At 50.8% G+C, this 26,471-nt stretch overlaps 1 protein-coding gene across 11 annotated transcripts in view; it reads right to left on the bottom strand.

Moving 5' to 3' along the window:
* Nucleotides 1-205: 205 nt before the first annotated feature.
* The window catches only part of Mical3 (microtubule associated monooxygenase, calponin and LIM domain containing 3), a 176,660-nt gene continuing 150,394 nt past the window's right edge, over nt 206-26,471 (bottom strand). For 6 of the 11 annotated variants that reach the window (XM_029534850.1, XM_029534843.1, XM_029534849.1 and 3 more), the window contains 8 exons: nt 26,303-26,397; nt 22,197-22,247; nt 20,938-21,048; nt 19,867-19,960; nt 6,086-6,151; nt 3,698-3,797; nt 3,457-3,530; nt 440-3,376 (listed from right to left, as the gene is read on the bottom strand). In XM_029534850.1, the coding sequence (XP_029390710.1) occupies nt 3,192-3,376; nt 3,457-3,530; nt 3,698-3,797; nt 6,086-6,151; nt 19,867-19,960; nt 20,938-21,048; nt 22,197-22,247; nt 26,303-26,397 (776 nt within the window). In that variant the 3' untranslated portion in view covers nt 440-3,191. Of the gene's footprint in view, nt 3,377-3,456; nt 3,531-3,697; nt 3,798-6,085; nt 6,152-15,345; nt 15,397-19,866; nt 19,961-20,937; nt 21,049-22,196; nt 22,248-26,302; nt 26,398-26,471 lie in introns of all 11 variants that reach the window. The other 5 variants (XM_029534844.1, XM_029534845.1, XM_029534846.1 and 2 more) reach the window with 5 other exon arrangements.

Raw genomic sequence — 26,471 nt, forward strand, 5'->3', positions numbered from 1 at the left:
ATGGCTAAGTCAGGATAACACAGGGGATTCAAAAATCATAAACCAAATGGAAAGCTCTATTCTCTGAGAATCCTTGTCTGCACACACTCACCTAAAATCACCAAAATGATTTGTGTTCGATATCACTCACCTGAAAGGTAGGCGATAAATATGTCTTGGCTCAATGCCAAGAGCAGAAAAATGACTTCAGAAATACATTTTTTCGTTTCTTTAAAAAACAAAACAAAACAAAACTTTATTGCGCATAAAACAGACCATTCCCTCTTGTGGGTCATGTTACCATCTTTCAAAAGAAAAAAATTTTAAATGTGGTACTGGGGATTGAACCGTGGATCTTATGCATGCTGAACACACATTCTACCACTGAGCTATGGTCCCAGCCCCCTCAATATTTGTTGCCCCCACCTCTACTCTCCTGTGCCAGTGACAAATGTCTTAGTTTTTAAAGTCTACATCTGCTGGTCAAAATTACCTTAAGGATGGCTGTTGAGGGCAAAAATATCAACTGAGCAGGGTCAGAACCTGGGTTGGCCACATGCTCTTACTTACTTGGGAGCCATGGGCTGCCTTCTGCTTGCGTTCCAGGGACCGAGGCTAGAGCTTCATGTACTGTCCTTAGCCTTGAGTTTGGGTTTACTCAAAAGCACTCTAGCACTGCATGTGTGTATGAACTGTATGTATACATCCCCCTCTTCCCTGCCTTCAAGTGAAGACATAACTCCCGGGAAGAATGCATGACCAGAGCTGTATGCATTTCCAGAGGCGGAGAACACTTCGTGTCTCGTTCCCGGGCCACTGAAATCAACTGCAAACTAGTGGTTACAAACTGGGAGCCTAAAAAAAAAAAGTGCTCTGTGGGATCCTGAAGTCCCCGTGCTGTCACGACTGGAGAACTGGGGGACGTCTCCCAAGGCTGGTGGATTTCTGAGGCCCTCCTGCAAAGGGTTCTGCCCACTTTTCACTGGAAGCAGTGTGTGCTTTGGAGAGATCAACACATCATGGCTGACCAGGACAGAGGTGGAAGGGAACATCTGGTGCTTCTGCTCTGAGAGGCCACTAGAGATGCAGCGTGCCCCTGCATCCTTCTTGAGTCGCTCGGGAAATGGTTTCCTTGTTCTGGGTGAGCAGGAATGACAGGGCTGAGCTGCATGGTAATGCTGCCGGTGGCACTGCGGAGGAGGACAGGGTCAAGGAGAAGGGCACACAGGCAATGAAGGTCCTGTCCAAAGTCCAGTTTGATTGGCAGATTGTGGTTGAAAATGGAATCCAGAACATCCTCCTCTGACGGAATAAAAATAGTGATACCGCCATATCAGAGTCCAGGAAGTGATGACATCAGAGCTGTGGCGGTTGCTAGCAGCACATCTGGATGTCCACAGGAGAGATGGCGGCTTCTGCGCAAGGTGAAGAGTAAGAGAGCTGTTTGCTGCTCTGGGGCTGGGTGGATGGATGCTCATGTTGAGGCACAGTGTGGTTCCCATGGGAAGTCCAGGGTCAGTGTGGACCCTTGGCTGTTGTCTGCACTGGCCCCTCCCACAGGCCCAGCTGGCGTGCCCTTTCCAGATTGGTGTGGGCACCAATGGACTGGTCCATGTGCGGCTGCTGTTTTGAAAGAGAAGCACCCTGGCCCCAACCGCCGGTCTCTGGTTGAACCACGAGAAACAAACAGCTTGGCTTATGGATCTAGTTACATGGTGCTTACTGGCTCCTGCCAGGCCAAGAAAATCCTGATACAGGCAGAGAAGGTTGGAGTGGCCGGTATGCTGAGGTGAGACCAGTACACATGTTCCTGTCGAGCTGGGGCTGAGCATTTCCACCAGCCAGCCCAAGGACAAGGTCGTACTCTACTTGGTCCCAGCCAGTGTGAAGAGGGGCTAGCCTCAACCTTTAACATAGGTACAGGAGGTAAAACCTTGGCAGCAAAATTGGACAAAGTGGGTTCCACCGAGCCAAGATCCCCAAAAGACCAGAACAACCTGTCTCCAGGCCTGGCCTCCTGGCGCTCAAGTGCATCTGCACAGACAGAGAGGCTACTCTACTGGAAAAGTCCAGTGGCCACAGAAACAGGGTGCTGGGTGAAGGAGGGGATGGCAAAGCTGTGAACAAGGACCCACAGGGCCCTGGGCTGCTTTGGTGCCAAGCAGGCCAGTAACACCATTAAGAAGGCTAATAAATAGATGCGTGTAACAAGAAACAGGTCAGTTTTGCATCAGGTTGCATGGGATGTACAAAGACCTCCTTGTCACTCCCACGCGCAGGTGACAGGCAGTGTCTCTTAGTAAAGGTTTTTAAAAAAGGACATTGCTTACTTTCAAGTATTAAAAAAATAAGTTAATTGAAAAAAAAAAAAAAAAAAAAAAAAGGGTCCGAAGTGGCTGAGTATCTGGCCAGGTTGTCAGTCTCGTTTCAATGTGCAAACACAGGAAAACACCAAGGAGAGCGAGCCATCTCCTGTACAGATGTGGGTGCTGACCAGGGACTGCGCCTCTCTGTCAACAGGAGCGGGGTGGGGGAGGGGCTGACAGGTAGGGCTTCCTTCAGCTCTCCCAAAGTCAATACTTTCCAGTGTCAAAACGGTTGTGAAAACTAAAAGCAAAACACAGCAATCCACGGGCTTCAGGCCACTGTCCATGTGAGACTTGGCCACTGGGGATCCAGTGTGTGGTGGGGCAGGCCCCTCCTGCGCCCTCCTGACTTGCATAATGAACCTGCCTACTTCCCCTGCCCCGGCAGGGTGAGCATCACCCCTGCGCCCCTGCGCGGGGCTGCTCCCTGCTGGATCTCCATCCTCAGCCTCTGTACTTTCTTTGGTGGTGCTTCAGGGAGCATGAGGGCAATGGCTGCTCTGCTCTGCAGGTGCTCGGTGGTGGCAGTGGCTCTGAAGAGGAGCCACTTGAAAGAGGTGCCGGGCAGCAAGCCCTCAGGGACCTGAAGGCGTTTTCTCCCTGGGGCACACATCAAACACACCCATCTCCTCCCTCCTGAGTGGGAAGTCTGGGGGTGGGGGCGCCTCTCCTCAGAGGTGGAGTCACCTCAGATGATAACCCTCACCTGGGGTTTTCCCACAGCATGGTGTCTGAGCACGGCTTCTCCAGGGATGCCAGGCCTCTTCTGAACCTGGATCCAGTGGTTTGGGAGAACACAGCTGGGTCAGGTGGGTGCCAGTCTACCAGACGCAATGGCAGGCAGGCTCAGGACCAGTCCAGGCTGAAGCCCTTGCATAGCATGGCGGCCTCCAGGTCCTTGTCCTCCTCTTTCTCCCGCAGTCGCTGCTCCTCCAGCAGGGCCACCAGCGAGTCTCTCTGCTCCACCACCTCCAGCATCTCGTTCAGGATCTTCTTCTCCTCTGAAAGCTCCCCCTCGGTCTTCAGGTGATCTGCCGAGAGGCTGAAGGCGTCAGGCGTGGCCTTCGGTAGTGGCCCGCGTCGCCTTCCCACCCACGTGCCCTCTGCTTACCTTCCACGGCCATCCGCTCCCTCAGCTCCTGCTGCAGCCGGCTCTGCCGGTCTTCCAGCTCCAGCTCCCGGGCACTGAGACAGGGAGACACAGTAACAGTAACTTGGAGACCACCTCCCTCACCCTGGCAGACCAGGGCGGCTGTGTGTGTTGGGGAACACCCCAAGCACTAGCATACAGCTGGGGTGCACCCCGAGCACTGGCACCCCCGCAGTTGCTCCCTAAATCTCGGCTTACTCACAAAATCATCAGTTCTGACTCGTAGCGCACCATGGCGTTTTTCTCCTGTACCAGCTTGAACCACTCCTGCATCAGCTTGGGGTCATCCTTTTTGCCCATGCCTGCATGAGAGATTGAGGGTCAGAGGAGGGTACAGTCTCTGTTTGCCCAGCCCAAGAGAGAGTGTCACACTGGGGCAAATGTGCAAAGAGCCAAGCAAGATGCTGCCGGAACTGTCCCAAGCCAGGTCCAAAGTTTGCCTACAACCTTGACAGGGACAGGGACAGGGACGGGGTGGCAGAGAACGACAGGCCGCTGCATCGTGACCACCCCAGGGCCCGACAGACCTAGACTTTCCATCATGTTCTGAGAAAACAGGCGCATGTGCCGCCACGCCCAGTCGTACAGCTTGCTCTGAAGTGACCTGCTTTTAAGTATGCTTTTGCTTGGGCACCTGTGCCTGACGCTTTCCCACACTTCTTAGACTGACTGGAAGACGCCATTTCTTTGATCTGTTCTGCACTCACTAGGCACGTGCATACCAGGCAAGCGCTCTACCACTGAGCTACATCCCCTGCCCTAAGAAAGCTCTTCTTAGCAGGCAGCTTGGCAAACACTCCAGCAGACCCCTGCGTGGTGGACACAGGGCATCGAGATGGCTGAGATTTCTCCCCGGTGCACCCCAGGGCTGAGGACAGTAGCTGCTCCTGCTCTCATGCCAGCAGCTGACTCGAGCTGTCCCGAATCAACTTCTGACCCACACTGAGTGTCCATCAGGAGTGTCCACACCCCTGGGCTTAACAGCAGCAGGAGTGTGGAGGAAGGACTTTCTGAGGCATCAACCCACCCAGGAAGTAACAGAGTCCCGTGTCACGTACAAAGCTGCCCAATGCCCTTGCCTTGGAAGCACACTGTATGGGCGGCACTTTGCTCTCATGTGGACGCAAACTTCCCTTAGTGGTTTTCTGGGTGCCGGGGGTGGGGAGAACATGGAGCTTCGTATGTGCCAGGCAATGGCCCACCACTGAGCTACACTCCCATCCCAACATTAAGTGATTTTATACAGAGCTCAGGATGTCTGAGGGCTTCCCGGAGTTAAGTGGTGCGAGACTAGAACTCTCCAAGTCCCCTCCACTTATATGGCTGGATGGTCCAGGCTGGAGAAACACCCTAGCATAAGAATATGGATGCTTCTCAGGGAGGTGCTGTTCCCATGTCAGACTCTCGATTACTCTTGCCTGCTTCTTCCTGACTCCTTCCCACTAGGCAAAAGCAGAAGCGCTTTAACTGTCTGTTGGACGCATGTCAGGCCTAAGTCTTTAGCCAGCGACCACACTCTGAAGACAGAACTGACACAAGCAATGGTTAGTATCAGCCCGTGCCAAGTAGACATGCACCGCTGGCCCTGAGCTCTACTCTCAAAGACGGACACCTCCATCTCGGCCTGTCGAGCTTGCCTACAGGTCTGGGGGCCCAAGCTCTCCTTCCCCGCACCAATAGACTTGGGTCTTTGGCTTTCAAGCAGCCTTCAGCCCAGTTCCACGCATCCCTTCTGGAGGGTCTCTGCACAGTGTGCCCCTGTGGCCATGGAGATGAAGCCCTGAGGCATGCAAGCTGTCCAGAGTGACAAGCCACAAGCACACTGAGTCCGTCATCCCCTCCTTCCCCACCTCCCAGCATGTAAAGACTCCAAATTCCACCAGGAGACATTGGGATGCCGCTCATGAGCCATGTTGGAGCTCGGTCATGGCTGATGAGCGAGGGGATCGGGGGATGGAGGGGTCACATGTGAGAGCCAATGGAGAGCAGAGAAGAGGTTAGCAGGGGTTAGTCATGGCCACACTCCCGTCCCCTGCCCACACATGCCTTGTCAATGACAATCTTATCACCACAACAGACTTCAAGATCAGACGAACTTAAAACAAAACGAGACACACTCAGCAAGACACAAGGTAGAGAAGTTTGGGTTTTTTAGTGGTCGGAGGAAAAACAACAGAACTTGGGGCCATTTGTGTAGACCAGTCTTTGAAAGGACAGTATTCCTTGACTCTATCAAGACAAACTGATGCCACAGAGGGGGTCTCTCCTCTGTTCCTGGCCCTCCATATGCTGGCCTTCAGCTTACTGGTCCCAAGGCCCCAAGTACCAATGGTAGACAGGACCGCAGGGGAACTGCCTGCGGACACTGGAGCCACAGGCTCTTTGGCTCCTGTCTGTTCCCATCCTCCCTTAGACAGTCAAAGGGATACTGTGCCTTGTAAGAAACTGCCACGTACTCATGACATTCTGACGTGGGGCTAGCAGGAGTCAGAGAGAGGAGGGAACGTTTGCTGGGCCTTGGTTCCCTGTTGGACTACGGTGGCTGCAGCCCCTCGAAGGAAGTGGGGAAGAGTGGGCGAGGTTACATTACCTTCCTGGACACAGCAAGGGCAGAAGGAGAGAGGTCTACGCCGTGGAGTCCCGCCACTGGGCTCAACTTCAAAAAGGACCAAACAAGGAAGAGAGCAAGAGGAAACAGAGAAAGACAAAAAAAAAAAAAAAAAAAAAAAAAAAAAAAAAGGAAGAGGGAGAGGAGGAGAGGAATTTGGAGGTGGAGAGGGATGGGGAAGGTGAAATAAAAACAAGCAGAGGACAAAAACAGAAAAAGTGAGAGAGGAACAACAGGAAGAAAGGAAAAACTCCACAAGAATGGAGAAGCGGAAACAGGGGGAACAAAGTCTACAAATGAATTAAGTCCTTTTTTTTTTTTCCCCAGCACAGAAATCGAACAAGAGCAGGCCCAGGCTGCAGGCGGCGGTGGCCAATGAGGGCAGGCGGTAGGTGACATCGGGACATTATCGTATGGTGTGGCCTTGGATAGGTTTGCCTACCTCCATGCAACAGACGTTCTCAGTATGCAGCCAACGCTGCTTCTGGGTGTGCAGGGGGTTACTGGGGTCACCAACGAAACCCACGTAACATGATCTTAAGATGTGACCACTGACATGTGTGCTCGAGGTTAAGCTAGCTAGCTTACTCTAAGGGGTAAGGAGGATCTGTCACCTTTGGCCACCATGCCCACAGAAAGGGACCCTGTGTCTGCACAAGTGGCACCTTAATCTTGTCATGGTCCTCTAGGGCTGACAGATTGCTTTGCGTTCTGAACCAGGAAAGTTAGGGGGCCACTACGAACACTCAGAGATGACTTTGCTAACCAGTAGCACTACCCCTCCCCTGGGCTATGGAAAACCAACCAGCCCCTTTCCCTTCAGCTCCTACACCTTTCAGAGGCATCCGATGCCACGGTGGGGGGGGGGGTGTCACACTGTGGACTGTTAGACCCAAGGGGGGGGGGTGAGCTGACAAGACAACAACTCACAGTGACACTTGGTAAGGAGTTGTGATGGGCACCTTGGAGACAGTGTGCAGAGAACTCTACAGACCTGGCCGCCATTGGAGGGAATGGGAGAGGGAGAGGAGCAAGGGACCATCACAGAACCACAGGAGTACACACAGGAGACAGGAAGCCCCAGGAAGGTAGCCCACGATGAGAACGCGGCTCAGGTTAACAGGGGAGCTAAAGGTCAAGCTACCATTGGACTGGTCGTTCTACACTGCAGTGGGATAAACGCAGGAACCAGTCTCCTTTTCCTTTAAAGCCTTTCATTATCCTACTCAGTATTTTGTGTGTAGTAAACTTGATACTGGGTACAGCCTTCAAACCAAAGCCACAGACAGTGTGTGAAGTGCTTTTTATCCCATCTCAACAGCTGCAACGAGCTGATGCTTGGGTCTTTTCCAAAAACTGGCTCTGCCACAGTTGACCTGCTCCACCTGCTCGGGTTTGGGGCAGAAAGTCTGTGTGGGGCTCAGATACCCGGAGAAATCCCTTAAGTACCAATATCAACTCTCTCTGCTGCTTCCCGGGACTCTAATGACACATGAATAGGTCGCTGTGTAGCTAAAACAGCCTTCAGACTCATTAGCAAGGGACAGTGACACAGTATGTAAGCAATGCACATCCAAAACGAGGCAGGTGTCTGCACATATAAATGCATACATAGACCTAAGGGCAAACACTACCTTATGGTTACCACTCACACAATGGATCCTCAGATCTTTTTATCTCAACCACTCCTTGTGCAACCTTTACAACACGGAGGGTTGTCTGAGATAACGGAATGTTGAGAACAGAAGTTAAAAAATAAAATTTGAGAGGAATGGACAGAATCGGGTGAAGCAAATATTTAAAACAGAGGAGGAAAAGACAGTGCCATATGAACAGGAAGGGCGTGAACAGATGAGTCCATCCACGTGTCTTGCTTTGTAGCCTCCAACACGTCTATGATCAGTACCCATCCCTCATAATTAGAAGAAGAAAAAAAACACCTAATGGGTACTATTTTAAAAAGAAGAAATGGAACAGAAAACTGATCAAATGGGGGAATTCCATTCCTAAGCAGAATCTGAATAGAGCGTGCAGGCGAAGCACAGAGGCACTGATTTTAATAGCCATTTCTTTGCCTTTTATGGAAATGTGAGGAGATGCTTTGGTTCGCTGCCTCTCCCTGCTCCTTTCTGTGGTGCTGGGGATGAACCCGGGGCCTCGGGAATGCTAGGCAAGAGCTCTACCTTGCTGAGCTATATAAACCTACAAGACCCCGAGCCTAGGTGCCCATTGAAACTTGGAGAGAACATACCTTAGTCTTTTTACTGTTCAAAATAGTAAGCTGAACCAGAGATGGATTCAGTGTTCATTTACATAAGAGGATGTGCTAACCAAGCCTGGAGGGGCTGAGACACAGATCTTGTTCTACTCACAGCTCAGAGACACCCCCCTCCCCCACCGCCTCAGGGACAGCATGGGCTGGAAGGGGAAATGGCTTGAGGGTCCCCCATTTTTAAGCTAGCCTTTCAATTCTGCCTGGTTACATTTAATTCTGCTTCTACAATGCTGCTAATATCGGAAAAAACTAGAGATACCTAAAAGGATCATGGACTTATTTTAAGGACAAGATGAGAATAATTTGTGGGAGAAACTGTCTACTACCCACGGGAGAATGCACACAAGCTAACACTTGGGAGGCAGAGGCAAGAGAATCAAGTTAAGGGCATCCTCAATTACATAGTGAGCATGAGTCCAGCCTGGGCTACATGTCAACTTCTTTCAAAAACAAACAAAACAAAACAGAACCTCCAAAGAAATGTCCCCTAGCCACTCCTTCTGTGCCAGGAGCTACGCTGGCTTCTTTCGGCCCCATTTCTTTAAAATACAAAGCAGGGAATTTTTTCTCTTCTGTCCCCCACTACTCCCAGTCTTATGAGACAGGGTTTCTCGGTGTAGTCCTGGCTGTCCTGGAACTGGCTCTGTAGATCAGGCTGGCTTCAAAGATCCACCTGCCTCTGCCTCCTGAGTGCTGGGATCAAAAGTGTACACTACCACTGCCTGACAGGAAAGCATTTCTGATTGGACAGAGAAGAGGTGAGCAGTCACAACCAGGAAGTGAGTGCGCAGGCCAGATTCAAGGACTCCTGGTCAAAAAGAAAGGGAGTCACCAGGCGGCTGGTTTGGAGTGGAGAGAAAACCTGGGGGCAGGCCTCACCTCTGTATCTATCTTGGATATCTTCTAGGTCTCTGTGTCCCCGAGTCAAGGAATATCAATCATCACAGGCTTAAAGCTGGAGAGGCCTTGGCAGCCAGACCCAAGTCCTAGTCCTAGCCTGTCAGGTTTCAGGCATGCCAGCTCTGTACTGTCCAGACACTGTGAGAGAAAAGCGGGCTTTTTATGGGTCAGGCACCGTCTATGTGAGCACACAGTTCTAAATACCCAGCCTGCAAATGTCAGTCATTATCCGGATGTCTGTAGGATGGTCACTGGCCCCATACACTCACTCCCTTCTGATGTACTGCAGCAAATTTCATCTACAAACTGAGGGGAGGCCCAGGGACAGAGCATTTCTTTCCAGCTACACTTCCCTCTGTGACCAGACACTTTCTGGTGGCCTCTGAAGGTGTCCGAGCCAGGGAGATGTTTGCTTTTTTCTCAGCTGTGGTCTCCGGTCACCGGAACTCCAGCCTGCTCCCGGCAGCCCTTGCCTGGTCTCGGGTAGACTCTGGATACTCATTTGTAGCAATGTGATATATCTACTGCCAAGTGACCTAACATGGAATCAATGCCTAATTAATTAATTAATTGGTGATCCTACTATGCAGTCAAGAATGATCTTGAACTTTTGATCTTCCTGCCTCCAACTTCTAAGTGCTGAGTTGGTAGGTGTGTTCCACCATGATCAGTCTATGCACAGCTGGGGATCAGACCCAGAGTTTTGTGCACACCAGGCAAGTGTTCCGCGTTATGTCTCCAGCCTCCCTTTCTCTCTCCCCTCTTTCAAGTCAGGGACTTATGTAGCCCAGGCTGGCCTTAAATTCCCCAGTCCTCTGGTGTTGGCCTTATAGGCATGTACTATCACGTCTGGCCTCTTTTTGTTGTTGCTGTCCTATCTCAGAGCCTCTTGCTGTTCAGTGATCTGTCACCGAATAACGTGCTAAGCCTGGACAATTTCCTGGAGGGTTGGGTATGAAGAATGGGGCTCTTGTTAATGTTCAATTTTGTCTTGTATAAAATTGGCAAAATCTCTGCTGACTGAGACTATGCTCCGCTGTTCTTATTCTGCAACTTCATCCCTATTCGGTCAGTACCAATGCCTTCCCGTGCACGAGGAAGGCTTTGCACAGCAAGGCTGAGAGGTCCAGCCCTAACCATGGCGATCACAAGCTCTGAGGCTCTGGCTGGAGATCCAGATGGCTGGTACCATGATTCAGCACATAAGCGTCAAATAGGGTAAGGCTGCTCTGGCAGACACAGATGACGTACACGTGACAGCGCCGTGTGATGAAGATAAAGTGCTCACAGCAGAACCACTCTCTAGACTGGAGAACTTCTGGTGAGCTAGAAAATACTCGTGAGAACTGAGGTCCACATGGATGTGAGTGTGCACCTGAGTTCACACAGGTATGTACACACACACAAACACATTCCACACACACACACACACACACATTACACACATACATACACACTACACACAGACACAGACACACACATACACACACACCACACACATACACACACACACACCACACACAGTCACACACACCACACACAGACACACACACACACATATTCTAAGTATCAAGTAAAAACTGTGCCAGGCTAAATGTCCATCTTGACCAGAAAGGTGGAAATCTACCAACATCCAAGGAGAGGAGATAAATGTGAAAAGAAGGGAACCAGCAGGCTGCCAGGCCTCTCTCCAGCTCACTGGCGACCACCGATCCCTCTCCAATCCTTCATGCTGCATTGCTAAGCCTTTTGTTTCCCTCTGAGACAAACCGAGACGTGAGGGTCTGCGGAATCAGAAGTTCCAAGAGTGCACTGATTCCGAGCTTTACAGAAGAGACAAGTTCCTCTCTAGATCTCCAGTCACCTTGCTCTGGTCGACAAAGCAGCTCTTAACCTGTGTGTCTCGACCCCTTCGAGGGTCACACATCGGACACCCTACATATCAGACACTTACATTACGATTCATACCAGGAGCAACATTACAGTTAGGAAGCAGCAATGAATAATTTAATGGTTGGGGGTCACTACAACGTGAGGAACTGTATTAAAGGGCCGCAGCATTAGAGAGGTCGACAACCACTGCTTAGTAAAACAAGACTCAGTGGCTGTGTCCAGGGGAAGACAGGAAGGCTAGGCACATGGAGACCCTTCCACTCCAGCTCAAGGGTCATTATTTGTCACTTTAATAATTTTTTTTTTTCAAATTATAACTCCAGCTAGTCAAGTAGATTTTTATACACTCCGTGGCTCTAAGAGACTTTGCATTGGGCTCTGGGTCTCTGAGCCATAGCCCCAGCCCCAAAACAAAACAAAAAACAAAAGCCAGCCATCTCTTTTTAGTTCAGACTGCACTTTGCCGGCAATTGTCCCGCCTCTGCCTTCCTTCTGAGAGCTAGGATAAATGTCACCATCACCTGGCCCTCAGAGACTTTTCATACAGGGTCTCAAGCCTGTATGCATCAGGCTAAGAGCTCTGAAGGACCTCACTGAGGCACTGGGCAGGCACAGCACAGGGTAGGAATCCAGGTCTGGGCTTCTCAGGTGAGAACTAGAGTTCCCAACACCCCAAGTACTGCTCAGAGCTCTGTCTCCAGTCACAGATGCCACAGTCCACAACGTGGCCTTTTAGGGAAGCGGGAGCGGAGGACCAGCAGCTTCTCCACTTCAAGATCCAGATTTCAAAAGGGAGAACTATTCCTCAAATAATGAATATTAGAATATGTGCCTGAAAGGAAAACACCAGCAGACTCTGAACAAGGTCATGTGTGGTCTACGTCTTCCTTTCAGGTGAGCAGAGTGTGTGCATTTCAGGAGTGCCTTGCTCTTGCTTGGAGTACACAAGTGCCTGCCATCAGAAAGAAGTACATCTTTCTTCCTGCCTCCTACATGTGACCAGAACCCACATGGTGCCTGTGCCATGGGAAAATCAGGCAGACATTGGGGAACTATGAGGCTCTGGGACACCAAATCCAAGGTTAGAATGTGGTGTCTGGGGCCACAGAAAACAGCTCACTGTATTTGCTTATCTGAGCAGTCAGTTAAAGACAACATTCAAGACATACACAGAGACAGTCTATGCTGCAAAAGCCAGTACCTCAAGCGGGAGGGGTGGGGTTATGTGGCAAGAAGTGGGTTTGGACCACTCCCTCCACAATACCCCAAACGTAAATTATCTCTTTACATACAGAGACGACCTCAGAATGGACATAAACATTGTTTAGGGAAACATGAGGAGGAGGGGAGGAGGAGAGGCAGGGTATTAGACGAGATGGGGGTCTGTTAACCGGGTGCAAGCATCCGCCCTTTTTCAGCATCAATGGCCATGAGTGGGAGCCCCCCAGCATTCCAGAAGCTGGGACACCGACAGGGACCTGTGGCCAAGTGGATTCCTGGAGCATAAGACTGGGATGTAGAGAGCAGCGCCGACTCATGCCACCTACCCAAGGGGCTTGACAAGGGTCCTACTCCTGATCAGTGACATTTCTATGGATATGGTATTGACCTCATAGGAATCAGATTGTGTGTGTGTGTGTGTGTGTGTGTGTGTGTGGTATATGGGGTGGAGCCCAGAACCTTATGTGTGCTGGGCAAGTGCTCTACCATCAAGCCATACCCACCAGTCTGGCTTAGGATCCATTTTAGTCTGTGCATATGTGTGTATACGTACCTGGCATGTGGAGGCAGGGGGTTGACGTGAGCTGTTTTCCTTGATCACCACATCATTTAAATGTTTCTCAACTACTACATTCATTTTTCTTTTTAAAATTTTATTTACTTTTATTTATTTGTCTGTGTGGCTGTCTGTGTGTATGTGTACAGTGCCCACAAAGGCTGGAAGTGTGTCAGATTCCCTGGAGCTGTAGCTACAGGGGGTTGTGAGCTGCCTTACACGGATGCTGAGAACACGGATGCTGAGAACACGGATGCTGAACTCTGGTCCTCTGGCTGAGCTGCAAGTGCTCTTAAGCACTCAACCATCCCTGCAGCCCACTATTGTTATTATTATATTGCATTTTATTTGTTTACTTATGTACCAGTTGTGAGGGTGACATGAACAGGCCCCTGCACACATGGACACCCCATAGGAGCTAGACCTCTCTTTCCACCACGTGGATTCTAAAGATTTAACTCAGGTCCTTAGGCTCAGCAGCAAGTACCTTTAACTGGAGGGCCACCGCACCCCTTCCCCCACGCCGTCTGATTTTCTGAGACAGTGTCTCTTACGGAACCCACAGCTCAGCAAGCCTAGCTGGACAGTGAACGATAGGAACCCTTCTGTTTCTGCTTCCCCAGCCCTAGACTTACCAACGCATGTCACCATACCTAGATTTGTGTTGTTTTTAACATGGATACAGGGGAATTGAACTCAAGTCCTCAAGTCTTTATGCTTGCATGACAGGCGCTGATTGAGTTTACTGAGTCTCAGCTCTATATATTCTTGTTTTGGAGGGGTTTTTTTTGTTTTTTTTTTTTTGAGACATTCTCATGCTAGCCAAGCCTGGCTTCAAACTCATGGCTCCCGGTGCTAAGACTGCGGGCATGACCTACTGCACGAAGGTTCTCACTGTGTAGCTATGGCTGGCCCAGAACTCACTATGTAGACAAGGCTGGCTTTTAACTCATAGAGCTCTACTGCCTCTGCCTCCTGAGTGCTGGGATTAAAGGTTTGTGCCAGCATACATAGCTTGGTTGATTTTAATATATACACTGTGTTTATGTGTATCAATGGAGGACGTGTGTACCGTAGCAAGTGTGTGGACTCCAGGAGACCACTTGTGGGCGCTAGTTCTTTTGCACTACAGGTCTTGGGAATTGGACTCAGGTTGTTCGGTGTGGAAGCAAACACCTATGTCTGATAAGCCATCTTGCTGGCTCCAGACTATGGCTTTTAAATGAGCGGGACAGGAAGCGTCTCTCTCCTGGGCAAGAGTGGGGAAGAGGAGACGTTACACTGCCCTGCACGTCTGTCTTCGGGAGGCTTGGAAACTCCAGGGCCAGGTGAAGAGATCGGAGTGCCCAGTGGAGAAGAGGGAACTACAGTTACCCTGCCATCCCCGACAGCCAGTGGCTGGACACTCACTCATCGGGCAACATGGTAGTCTTCCAGGAGACAACAGCTCAAAGTCTAGGAGCGAGTCTCCAGCTGGGCCATTTCTCTGCTGGGCTTTGTGTGGGCAGATGGCAAGTACTCAGTCCCATGGGACCAGGGTGCTCCTGCCTTAGAGGGATCAGGACCAGCTGGGGAAGTCTGTAAGAATACATACCCAGGCCTCTCTGTCTGGGCTGGGGTCTGAGAACCTGCATGTTTAATAAGCCCCAATGGATCAATGTGGATTGAGTGCCAGGGGTCAGTGAGGAAGGGGCATTATGGACTTAGCTAAGCGCTGAATCTTGTGCGTCCGAGCAGAGGCAGCAACAGTAGAGAGAGCCTTTCTCATGTGCTAGGGAATACCTGACACCCCTGAAATTCAGCAAAAAGCTGAAGGTGAGCTCACTGCTCTTAAATTTCTAAAACATATTTTATCTGTAGGTGCTGGGAGTGGAATCTTGGGTGTGCCAGGCAAGGGCTCTACCACCGACTTACACCCCCAGCTCATGCTGCCATTGGCAGTACAGCAGGTGGGCGGGTGGTGGGCATCCTAGTGGATGTGATGCCTACACATGGCAAGGCTGAGATTTGGGGCGACAGTCTCTACAGGAACCTTGAGTGTGAGTGAACCACTGCCCAACAGCGGAACCCTCAGATGCGGGTTGTGTGGGGCAGGGATGGAGGTTTTGTTTGTTTTTAATAAAATGTTAGAAGAACCTCAAGCAGCAAGAGCTATCGTTAACTGTCCTCTGAGGGACATGTGGAACAATGGAGCCTTTGGCTGTGCTGGGGATGGAACCCGGGGCTTTGGCGCGTACAAGGTATGCACTCTGACACTGAACCTGGAAAAGGGTTTGTGCTTTGCTGTTTGGTTATCAGGTTGGTTCCTCCTCACAGCTGTGAGCAGGGACTGGGACGGAGGACAAGAGGGAAGGGCGTCTTGGGGTTAGTGCCAGCAGTGGATGACGCTATACATACCACCCAGGTGCAAGTCGATGAGGCCACTGTAATAAGACTCTCCCCAATAGTCTACAACAAGGAATTGGTGAAGACAGAGTTATTGGATCGGATGACCCTGCTGCCACCCCGACCCAAAAGCTATCAAGGGCATAACACAGAAGACAGACAGGAACATTGTGAGAGAGCCCAGTGGAGCAGCTGGAACGCGTGCATGTCTGAAAAGCATGCCATGCATACACGCAGGCCATCTCTGCAGCTTGTGGTATGAAGGGGGTACGGATGTGTGTGTGCGGGGCACCAAACATCACTACGGATGCAGTCGCCAGTGAACATGAGGGAGATTCCTGCTCCCACCTCCGCTCAGGGAGGATGGGAACACCAACCCCGCGGGAAGGTAACCTCCCTAAGCTCTAAGAAAGTTTAAGGCTAGAACAGAGGCCGCTCTCTGACTTACTTTCGGAATATTAGAGGTTCCGAGCTAAGGGTTTCAAGAGGTGAACACTGTGTGGTAAAGACAAGAAAACAGAAAGCTCTGGAAACCAAGGAACTTGCAAGCGACTCCATTAGCGGTGCCCGTGCTTTCTGCAGAAACCACTGTGCTGGGCTGGCTTGAGACGAGGCTCCCCGGTCTCCTGGGGTTTAGGCGTCCCATCTTCAGAGAACCTTTTCTTTCAAGGTGAGAGACATGAGCTGGGGGGGACACTGGCACATTTCCCAACCCTAAGCTCTGGAGCTGCGGCCACAGGCCTTCCTCGTTTCTGGGCTCCAGGAGCTGTCCAGCAGCATAAGGGGCCTAAGGTGCAAGAAGGGGGGCTAGTGGCGGTGGGTCTTCAGCCGGCAGTTTTTAGGGCCCAGAGCACAACAAAACATCTGGCATTCTCTGTACCTCACAGTCTGGATGCTGATCCTGGCAACCACCTCTTTCTTTTTTAAGGATGGAATATCAGAGAGCTGAGAGCCCTCGGTGGCTTCCCAGCTTGCGTCTGAGGCCAGTCCAGTGGTTCTAGGTTTGAGTCAGGGAAACAGAGAAGCTGCCCCTCTGATTCCATGACAAGAATCCCACAAGTCTTAGCCTTGCCCTGGAGCCTAGTCCGTGTGGCCTGTATATATAAAAGTCTGTGACAGATATAGATAACCTGAGCAGCAACTCCAGGCCAGATCTCTTCTCTGGAAGGGCATCTTGGCTAACAAAGTGTGGCTCCTTTGACAGCAATGGAGACATGAAGTGACCACATGAGCCAGGATGGGACAGCCCAGTAGTGCAGCTAGAAGCTGCCGTGTTCCTTGCTCCGTCAGTGAGACTGCCAAGTGGAATGGAATGAGAAACAGCGAGAAAGCTGCTGCCACCAGACTCAGTCTCCAAGACGGTCTCTGTCAGGGACAAGGTCACCGGGAACTGACCAGTGCTGGGCGTGGAGGGTGAAGTATAAGAACAGGAGAAGAGTGTTTTTGGAAATACAAATGCATCATAGGGAGATGTCCCAAGAGCCTCTAAGGTGCACCCGTAGACGCGGCCTCACCTTCTGGCCCAGGAGGGTTTGCAAAGGTCTACCTAGAGTCAGGAGTTGGACTAGAACATGGCTTTCAAACTTCTGTTGAATGCTAGGGCTCTTCAAGAGGGGCTCCTGGGGGTGGGGGAGACTCCCAGATACCACAGCCAGTCTTGACTTCTAAAGACTTAATGTACAGCTTGATCAAGTACTGCACATGGCAACTTTTGACCCACTGAAGACCTACAGGTAATCCTGCATTTTGGGGGGAGCTGACTGGTCCGTTTCTTTTGCTTCATGTACAATAATTTGCAACTTGTCATACATACATTGGTAAGAAGTGAGTTAATTCAAGTCCTGATGGCAATGACAGGGATCAGGTGCCACTGTGTGGGGATCCTGGAGTAGGGTCCCTTAAGAGGTGTTGGCTTCAGAGTGCACTGCTGGTCCTTCCAAGAGGCTAAGGTATCACACCAGCACATTATAGCATACCTGGGGTTCCTCTTTATGTTCACGGGCTTCTTGTTTATCATTTTCTTAAAGATTTATCTTTACTTTATGAGTGTGAGTGTTTTATCTGCATGCACACATGTCAGGTGTCTGCGGAGGATGTTGGGTCCCCTGGAACTGAAGTTACAGATGGCAGTAAGCAGTCATGCCAGTGCTGGGAACAAGACCCAGGTCCCCTGCACAGCCACCAAGCACTCTTCACTGCTGAGCCATTTCTCTAGCTCCTATCTTTGTTTTCTGTTTTAGAAAGAATACGAATTACTGTCGGTGATTCAGCTGCTCTTATTCGTGAGCACCTGCATGGGCCGTAGTTGCGGGTAGTGAGATGTCCGTGTGAGTTGCTAAGGCTCCCACTAAGAGCAAACCCATGTGCTCACTGGGACACCCTAAGCTCAGGCTTCCGAATATCTGCAGCTTTCACTGAGCATGTACTTCCATGTGTGCATTAAAAAACAAAAACATACAAACGAAACCCCCAACAACTACATTTTAGAATAATTCTTTTGGATTTTAGGCCTCAGCTAACAATTTGTATACAATGGGCTCTCCTGCCAACTGAGTTAGGATAAATTCAGATTGTGTGTATGTGTGTGAGTGTATACATGTGAACACTGATATCTGTGGAATTCAGAAATAGGAGACAGCTCCCCTTGAGCTGGAGTTACAGACTACTGTGAGCCGCCTGATGTGAGTGCTGGAAACTGAACTCTGGTCCTCTGTGAGAGCAGTATGCGAGCCATCTCTCTGGCCGCTCTGTCAATTTTTAATGTATCATTTTCTGGTAGCAGCCAGAGTGACATGCCTTTTACAGAAGTGCAGAAACAGACTTCAGCTGCGTGGGACCTTAAGCACTTCGCAGAAACCATCAACCAAATGGTTATCCTTCGAGCCTCCGAGCAGAGCTCCAGGACAGAACACCTTTGGGAAACTCTATGAACCAGGATCCTAGACAGTAATGCCAACTACTGCTGTGGGATGGAGCTGTCCCTTAGCTGAAGTCATCTGGAGAAAGGTGAGAGGCTTGCTCCAGGTCCCCTGCTGGCATCTGGTGCATGAAGAGGGTGATGGAGAGGACAGGGTTTTCCAGCTCTGTAGCCAGGGCTCTCCGGAGGGAGGGTTAACCCCACCCAGTGCGGGCTGCACGGAGGAGATCAGTGAGAGGAAAAGGGACGGCGAGAGGCCTTCAGGAGGCCGGAGACACCATTAGTATGGTGGTGCATTGGGAAGCCAAGAAAATGTGTGAATCTCCTCTTCACTGCTTGGCATGAGAGCCAGTGTTCCTTGGACCAGTGGTTCCCAGTCTTCTCAACTCGCTGGATACAAAGTGGCTTAAGCTTTTGTATCCCCTTTGGTAGCCTGGGTTTCACAGCATCACAACCCTTATCAGGTGAAGCACAAACCCCTAAACATCCACATCCTCATCTCTCTCTGATACATCTTTACCCGAGGACTATCACCGAGCACGATTTCTGAGACGGAAAGGACCTGAATTAAGATTTGCTTCTATGCCTGCCCCGACTCCTCTACTGGCAATGCGGGTGGCTAGACCAGTGGCCAGTGTTCCGAAAGCCCACGAGGCAGCGGCTGGCCCTGTCTGAACTCCTATTTGCTCGTTAGCTTGCCTGCTGGGAGGTGTTCTTCCTTCCCGCTTGCTTCCCTGTTTCTGGAAGGAAATCACGAGAGGCTCTGACCTTCCTTTTTTCCTTGCCTCACGCTATGGATGCTGAGCCCTTAGACCACTGGCCACCTATGAAAATGAGAGGCTCCCCATCCAGGCCTTGCATCTTGTGTTAGCAGAAGCCAATCATTCCATGCCTGAGGCTGGGCTGACCATGGGCCCAGAGAGTTGAGATACCTCTCTGTCTTCTCTGTACCTACCAGTGTCTAGTCTAGCATGTCCCGACCACATAGCCCTTGTAAAAGTGTCCCATGCCTATTTTACAATAGCTGATCAAAAGTCAGAGCCTCTCCAATACTATTCTTAGTGACTTGGTCTTTGGTGGACACAAGCCAGGGCTCACCCATGGAAATCTGAGTGCACGGGGCAGCAGGAAGCCCTACACAAGAGAGGAGGCAGGCACTGTGGCTGTGTAGCTTAGGCTAGAGGGAGCCCAGGGAATTGAGGACAGGAGAAGCACGCGGGAGAGCAGGCTAAGGCCTGTCCAGTGAGGTTCTGTGATGGTTCCTTGTGGGATAATCTCCCTTACTCACAGGTATCTGTGAAAACGATGGGAGGGAGGAGGTGGAGCAGGGAGAGGAAGAAGAAGCCCAGGGCTTGCCACCAACAGGCGACAGGGCCCGGGGTTTCGTTCCTCCTGGCAACAGCAAGCTGAGGGATGGGCTGGGGAGCAGGCCTAGGTTGTCTGGGCTGCCTGGACATAGGTAAGCACTGGACCTGGAGGGGGCCATCGACTCAGAAAACCCGGAGGGAGAAGGAGCCAAATTCCAGAAGAGGTGACGCCAAACCGGCTCGCCCCAGTAAGGAAGGTAGGCTCTCTCCTTGAGAACAAGCCTCGTCACGGAGGAAGCCAGACGGTACCTGCTTCGCCTCGCAGAGCCTTCTCTACTGCAACACCCCGCTCCTCCAGCTGCCTCTGCTTCTCCTCAACTTGCTCCAGTTGTCGCTGGATGATCTACCAAGAAACAAGAGTATAAGCTTCCGGGCTGTTCTCGTCTCCAGCTTCCCGGGGGAATCAAGCTGCAGACCCGGAGAGGGAGAGAGCTAAATAAATGTTGGCAAGATGTTGAAAGGGATGTTATGGTCGGTGCGGTGCCAGCTGCATGCAGCTGGATCCCAGGGCTTATCTTTCTCTGGAATCATTCAAAAGTATTCCAAAATGATTTCATTAAGCCTTTATCGCAAGGAGACTGTAAAGCACTGGACGGAGTGATTGGAAGTCCTGTCTCAATAAGTTGGAAAAGAAGTGTCTAGAACAGTCTAGGACAGTGGTTCTCAACCTGCCTAATGCGACCCTTTAATAGTTATTAAAGGCACTTTGAGGATGTCATCTTGGAAGATAAGAACACCCTTACACTGCAGAGACCCCTAACCATAAAATTATCTTCATTGCTGCTTCATAACTGTAATTTTGCTACTGTTATGAATCGTAATGTGAATATCTGATATGAGAGATGAGGTGTAACCCCTGTGAAAGGGTCATTCACACACCCCACCATCCCAAAAGGGGCTGCGACCCACAGGTTGAGAACCGCTTGTCTAGGATGAGGCCTGAGGATGGAGCCTGATGACCAGGGGTATTTCTGAGCTTTTTTGAGAAAATCCCAGACCATTCAGATCTGAGACTGAGGTCACAAACTGCACTCCTGACACTGTGGTTACAAGTAAGCTTGCTGATTCAACATCTACGCTAGACCCCGGCTTCCAGGAAACTCAAGGCATGGACCTTTTTTCTATAGATGGTGCCTCAAAGACTGAGCCTCTGAAGTGCATGATGCTGGAGCGCTTTGAGGTTGTCATCTTGGAGGACAAGAACGCCCTATCTGCTTCTGCCCTGGCCTCTTCACCTCCTGTGCTGTGAGGCCCTCTGGGAGTACAGGCTGATGCTATCCCATTCCCACCTGCACGTGGTGTCCCACGGTCAGCACGTACCTGGGCTCGATGCAGCCGCTTCAGTTCCTCCTGCTTAGCCTGTCTCCGAGCTGCCTTCTGCACACGCCTCGTCAGCTTGGCACTCAGCTCCTCCTCTGTGTAGGTTCTGGGCTAGAGAGGGTGAGAGAGCTCCTAAGCCCTCCGCACGCAGGTGGAGGCTGGTTTAGGTGGTGAGTTGGCACGGGCTCAGGGAGTCACTGCCTGGTAGCCAGCTGGGCATGGTAGGTGAGGCTGGGCCACAGACTTCACCGTAATTGTCCCTGCTGAAGTCTTAAATACCACAGGGCACAGCTGTGTCACACAGACCCCAATGTGAGGCATTTTATCTCTGTGGCGGTAGCAAGAGGCTTAATGGAGGCTGCATGTTGGGAGATGAACCACAGACATGCAGGAACTCCTTTGGCATTGAGACCATCGTGGCCATATAAGCATTTTCTGTGATTTTCTTAAGGTACTATGGTGATTATAAAAAAATACAACTCAGTAACACGTTTCTCTAGGCCTCTTATTTCTAAGATGGGGGGAAGGTTTGGAAAGTGAGGGGTCTCTTCCCTCCCCATGTTTGGGATCACTTTCTTCAGGTGAATGGGGTTCATAAGGACCTTAGTAGCTACCATCTAAAGGAGACAAGGCACGGGTGCCTCCATTGTAAATCTCAATGAATCCAGTCTAACGCAGGCTGAGAAACAAACGGTGGTGGTGACTGCCAGCGTCAGCAGAGGCAACGGTTGCCACGGAGAAGGAGGGTCAAAGTGACATGGTGGGGGAGTTGAGATGGCGCCTGTGAGCTTGGTGGAAACACTGGTGGATGTCCCAGCCACCTGTACACATGGGCCTCCGATACACTCCCAAGCAATCAGTGACTGGACAGACACTGGGTAGCCACTGAGAAACGCGCGTTTCCTCAAGGAGCTCAAATGATCCAAGGTCAGGTGAACAGGCAGAAGGTGGTCTCTAGGATTGTTCCGGTGTCCCAGTGCCCTAATGGTCTAGAGTGGAGGCTGATGACCATCCCTTGCTGGGCTACCCAGACCCACAAGGGCAGCTCTGCCCTCACCCATGATGACATGCACTCCGGCCAACGGGAGAGTGACTGTCTCCTCCTCTTTCTGTGACACAACTAAAGAAGGTTCTACCGTGACAGCTGCATGCACGTATGACAGTTAGTGAGGACGCGGCTGCAGGCCCAGCAGAGCTGTCCAAGTGGTTAATCACAGACAGGCATGCAAGGGGGGCCAGCCAGCGGGATGAGACACTACCTTTGATGAACAGGCTCTCCTGAATGCCAAGGCGTGTGGTACATAAATCGACTTTTAAGGGGATGGCAACGGAAAACAAAACAGAGCAGTAATGATAATGATGATTAAAAAAAAATGAAAACAGAATACAGAAACGGAACAAAATCAGTTAGAGGTTTAAAACAAACACCAGACAATCACATGATCGCTTCCCACAATGCCACACAAGACTACACACGCTGGCCGATGAGTCACAGCGAACTCCATCGTCGGAGTTGGGGTTGACTTTTCTATTCGCACAACAGTATACCCTGGTCCCCTTTGTGTCTGTTTCTTGTTGTATCCCAGTTTGTCGAAACGTGTGGTGACTTAGCCCTCCTCAGCCACGGTATCCCCGTCTTTCCTTTCCGTTCCTGCCACTGAACACTTAGCGTGGAATGGAAGCTGGAAGCGGGGAAATGGCTACTGACTCTCACTCTGCTGACAGGTTCTCAAACCTGGCGGTGCTCCTGAGCGGGACCACATGGCTTCAGTGTGACACCTGGTTGTCCTGAGACTGGGCAAACCTGCTTTTTCAGAACTAGACCCAGTGAAGGGAACCAAACCAGCACAAATCCCCATGATTTAGAGGGAGTACCAGTGTTCAGGTAACCATGGAAACCTCTTCAATTCACACACTGACCAGGGTGGCTCAAAGCCTTGGCCAGTTTCCTTTGCTTTTGTGGTCTTCTCATGGGTCACATAAAGTGCCTAAAGGTCCCTGTGGATGCAGGCAATCGGAATCTGGTGGCACCCAGGACAGGGGGACGCTAAGGGCGGCACACTGGGGGGATCCACACAGGATACCACATGCATGCTAGCTGGGCACACACTTGCTTTTAGCTCTGAGCACGGGCAGCATGACTGCTCAGTTCCTCTCCCCTGTGTAGCCGACTGTGAGTGAAGTCATCATGCAGAACGGGCCAGTTTCAAAAGGTAAAGTACAGATGTGGTCCCCAGGGTCCTACACAGATACACTTCGAGAGCCATGCCGACACCTGTCTGCAAGGGATCCACAGTAGCCCCTTATTAATGCACTCCCTGCTGGGACTGGTACCAACCTGGCAGTGGCAGTGACAGGGAAGACAAGCATGACACACTTTGGGTTACCTGGGAAAGTAGGGTCAAGAGCATGGCTCACTGGCAATGGAGCTGTGTCAGGGCTACCAAGCAGGATAAGGGGCTCATAGAGGGCAGGGCAGACCCCAGTGGGCCTCAGTGGCGAAGGTGGTTGGGCAGGCTGCTCATAAGAGCCAGATGGAAGCAAAAGAAAGTTACTTCTTGTTGGCAGGGCTTTAGATGGCTAGGAAATCCTGGATTGGGCTGGGGAGATAAACCTGTTCGTAAAATACATGTTTTGCAAGCATGAAGACTTGAGTATGAGCTATAAACCCCGAATAAAAAGCCAGGCTTGGTGGGATGTACCTGTAATCTTACAGCTAGGGAGGAGGTGGAAACAGGTGGATCCTGACCCAAGATTTGCTGTCCAGACAGCCAGTTTAGCTTACATGGTGAACTCTTTGCCATACACACATACATAGAAGGTGGACAGATAACACGAGGAGTGACATTCAAGGTTGTTCTCTTTAGCTTCTCACACCCGTCACATGCATGTGCTTGCACACATATGAATGGAAACATATAACCCCTGAATAATTTGTTTTTGTATAATAAACATTTGAGTAAAATCAAGGTTTTGGTTTTCAGTGTGCACGTGTCACTATGGAAACTAAAGCAAGGCACTTGTTTCTCAAGTGCTGACTCAGGCCTTGGGTCTGTGAAACAGGAAGAGGCCTGGCTTCCTCCTATATCACACTGCGGCCAGAGGCTTCCTTCTCCAGGCAAGCCAAAGCTTAGATTCCTAAAACAGCAAGACCGTGGAGATCTTATATAGCAAATGCACTCCACAGAGACAGGGAGACTCCTTGTGGTCACAGGGAATGCTGAAGACAAGCAAGTGGCAAATGTGGGCCCCTTGCTCCTGATCCGTCTAATTCTGACAGGTTTCAAACCCAGCAACATTGAAGGAGGAAGCCAGCGGTGCGAGAGCACCCTTTACCTCGGTTCTCAGATGGTACTGTGGTGAGCCTGAGGGCACAGTCTTTACACAGCGCCTTCTTTCACTGAGTTGTTTAGACATCAGAGACCTAGTCTCTAGAAGCTTTGGCATGGATTTCCTCCTCCACAGAAGAGACACATCTTCCCAACAACCACAGGAGTGTCACCTGCTAGCAACTTGACATCGATTTGATGATGGCATTTAAAAAATACGCATTATGCTTGCCATTCACCATTAACTGTCACAGAGGTTGCGAACCATTCTCTACAGTTTTGTGGATGCTTTGCCCCGGTCTGTCCCCCACTGAGGCTCCATGTTTGCTCCCTTCTCCTACCTTTTGTTTTTTTGAGACAGGATCTTGCTTGTATGTATGCCCAAAACTCACCAGGTAGCCCAGGCTGGCCTTGAACTTGTGCAATCCTGCCTCCGCCTCTGGAGTGTTAGGGTTGCAAGGAGTCACCATGCCCAGTAGGTTCCATATTTTCATACCCTGCCCTGCCCTTGTTCAGTGAGATACAATGCCATCCTAAGAGGCATGTTTGCCACTGCCTCTGGTCCTCAGCATTCCCTATGTGATCACCGAGGAATGATTCTGACCCTGTGGAATATACCCGGGACACTAGGCATCCAAGGTCTTGCTGTTCTAGGAATCTGTGACTGGCTTGTTCACACTGCTAGGAAATGAGTTCCTCTGCTCTTCATGCCTGTGGTCACTGGGTGGTTATACCAGCATGATGGATCCTGCATAGCCAACTGGGAGCACCTGGCACTCTCCACCGTGGCAAGATGTTTCATTACCTCATGGAGAAGCAGTGTGACTTGACCACAATGGCAGAGATAGAAGATTTGACCACTGTGATTGATGTAAACTGTCTCCACATGAGCACACTCACCATGGAAGCAAAGGGAACTTTGGGCCACACGATCCTTTGCTTGGGCTCCTCCAGGCTTCCCAAGACGGTACCTGAGCCCAGTATAGGGATGGGCTTTGAACCTCATGTGCATGCACATGCCCCACCTTTGTGCCAATGTAACTGCCTGGAAGACCTCAGCAGGCACACCCAGTAGCAACACAGTGGACTGAGTCCCCATAAAGAGCACACGGTTCCAGTCCTACACTCGGACTCCTGATGAGACAAATGAGGCCTGGGTGCAGGCAATGGAGGAGGAGAGGTCTGTGGTTTTTGGCGACTAAGACAGCAGATAAAGAGTTATCATCATGCCCACAGGGAGACAAGACAGATGAATGGAGAACAAGATAAGAATGAACTGACTTTTTCTAGTCTGTTGAGTCATTAAAAGAGGAACTGAGTCAGGCTGGAGGATGGGGCTGCAACAGGAAGACATCACCTTAGCGAACACACACATGAGGTGCAGAGCTACCACAGCCTGCCCTGGTTGGTTTACGGTTTGGGGCTGTTGGCCAAGGGGATGACTTAAGGCCAAGCCTTGAGAAGCCATGTTGAAAAGGTACATGATGGGGTTGGTCCTTGGGAGATTGCCCATGCCCCAGTGGATAACCCATACACAAAACTTCTGATTAATGCTGCTTATGATTAATTAGTAGGTCAATTCTTAAAGTTCTACTTAACAAACTGCCAGAGAATGAGCATCACCAGGCCTACTCCTGATAGAGCCGCCTGGCCTACCTCCCCTTCATGCCTAGTGCCTTAACCATACTTGCATGGCTCCAAGAAGTACCTCAGCTTTTCTCCCATTGGCCCTGACAGACTGCTCATGGTGTAAATGCTCAGGGCAGGCTGCTTACTGACAGCATACCCTGGCTTCTTCAGACGGAGGCAGTACCCCCAGCTGCTGATTTCAAAGGCCAGAGAGACCTCTCTGTGGTTTTTGCTGTTGACTGTGGGCTGGCACAGCACTCCAAAGTCTGCCTGCTTCGAGGCCAGAGAGAACACTGGCTCTCCACCCTGGCTTCAGACTGCCGTTCACAGCCTGCTCTTCTATCAGAGAATGAATTGATGCTTCACCACCCTCTCTCTGAAGCCCATCGGGGACTGGGCCCACCCACCTCTCGCTTGGACTTCTGGGAAGACCTCTCAAGGATGTCATCGCTGGACAGGTCTGAGTCCTCTGAGAAACTCAGCTGGCGCCGGAGCTGCAGCTCTGTTGGGTGAAGGAAAACCAGGTAAAGATGGCAGCCTGTACCCCGTGAACCCACATTGCAGGTAGTCAGCCAT

This window comes from Mus pahari, chromosome 2 (genome assembly GCF_900095145.1).
Source record: "Mus pahari chromosome 2, PAHARI_EIJ_v1.1, whole genome shotgun sequence".
Lineage (NCBI taxonomy): Eukaryota > Metazoa > Chordata > Mammalia > Rodentia > Muridae > Mus > Mus pahari.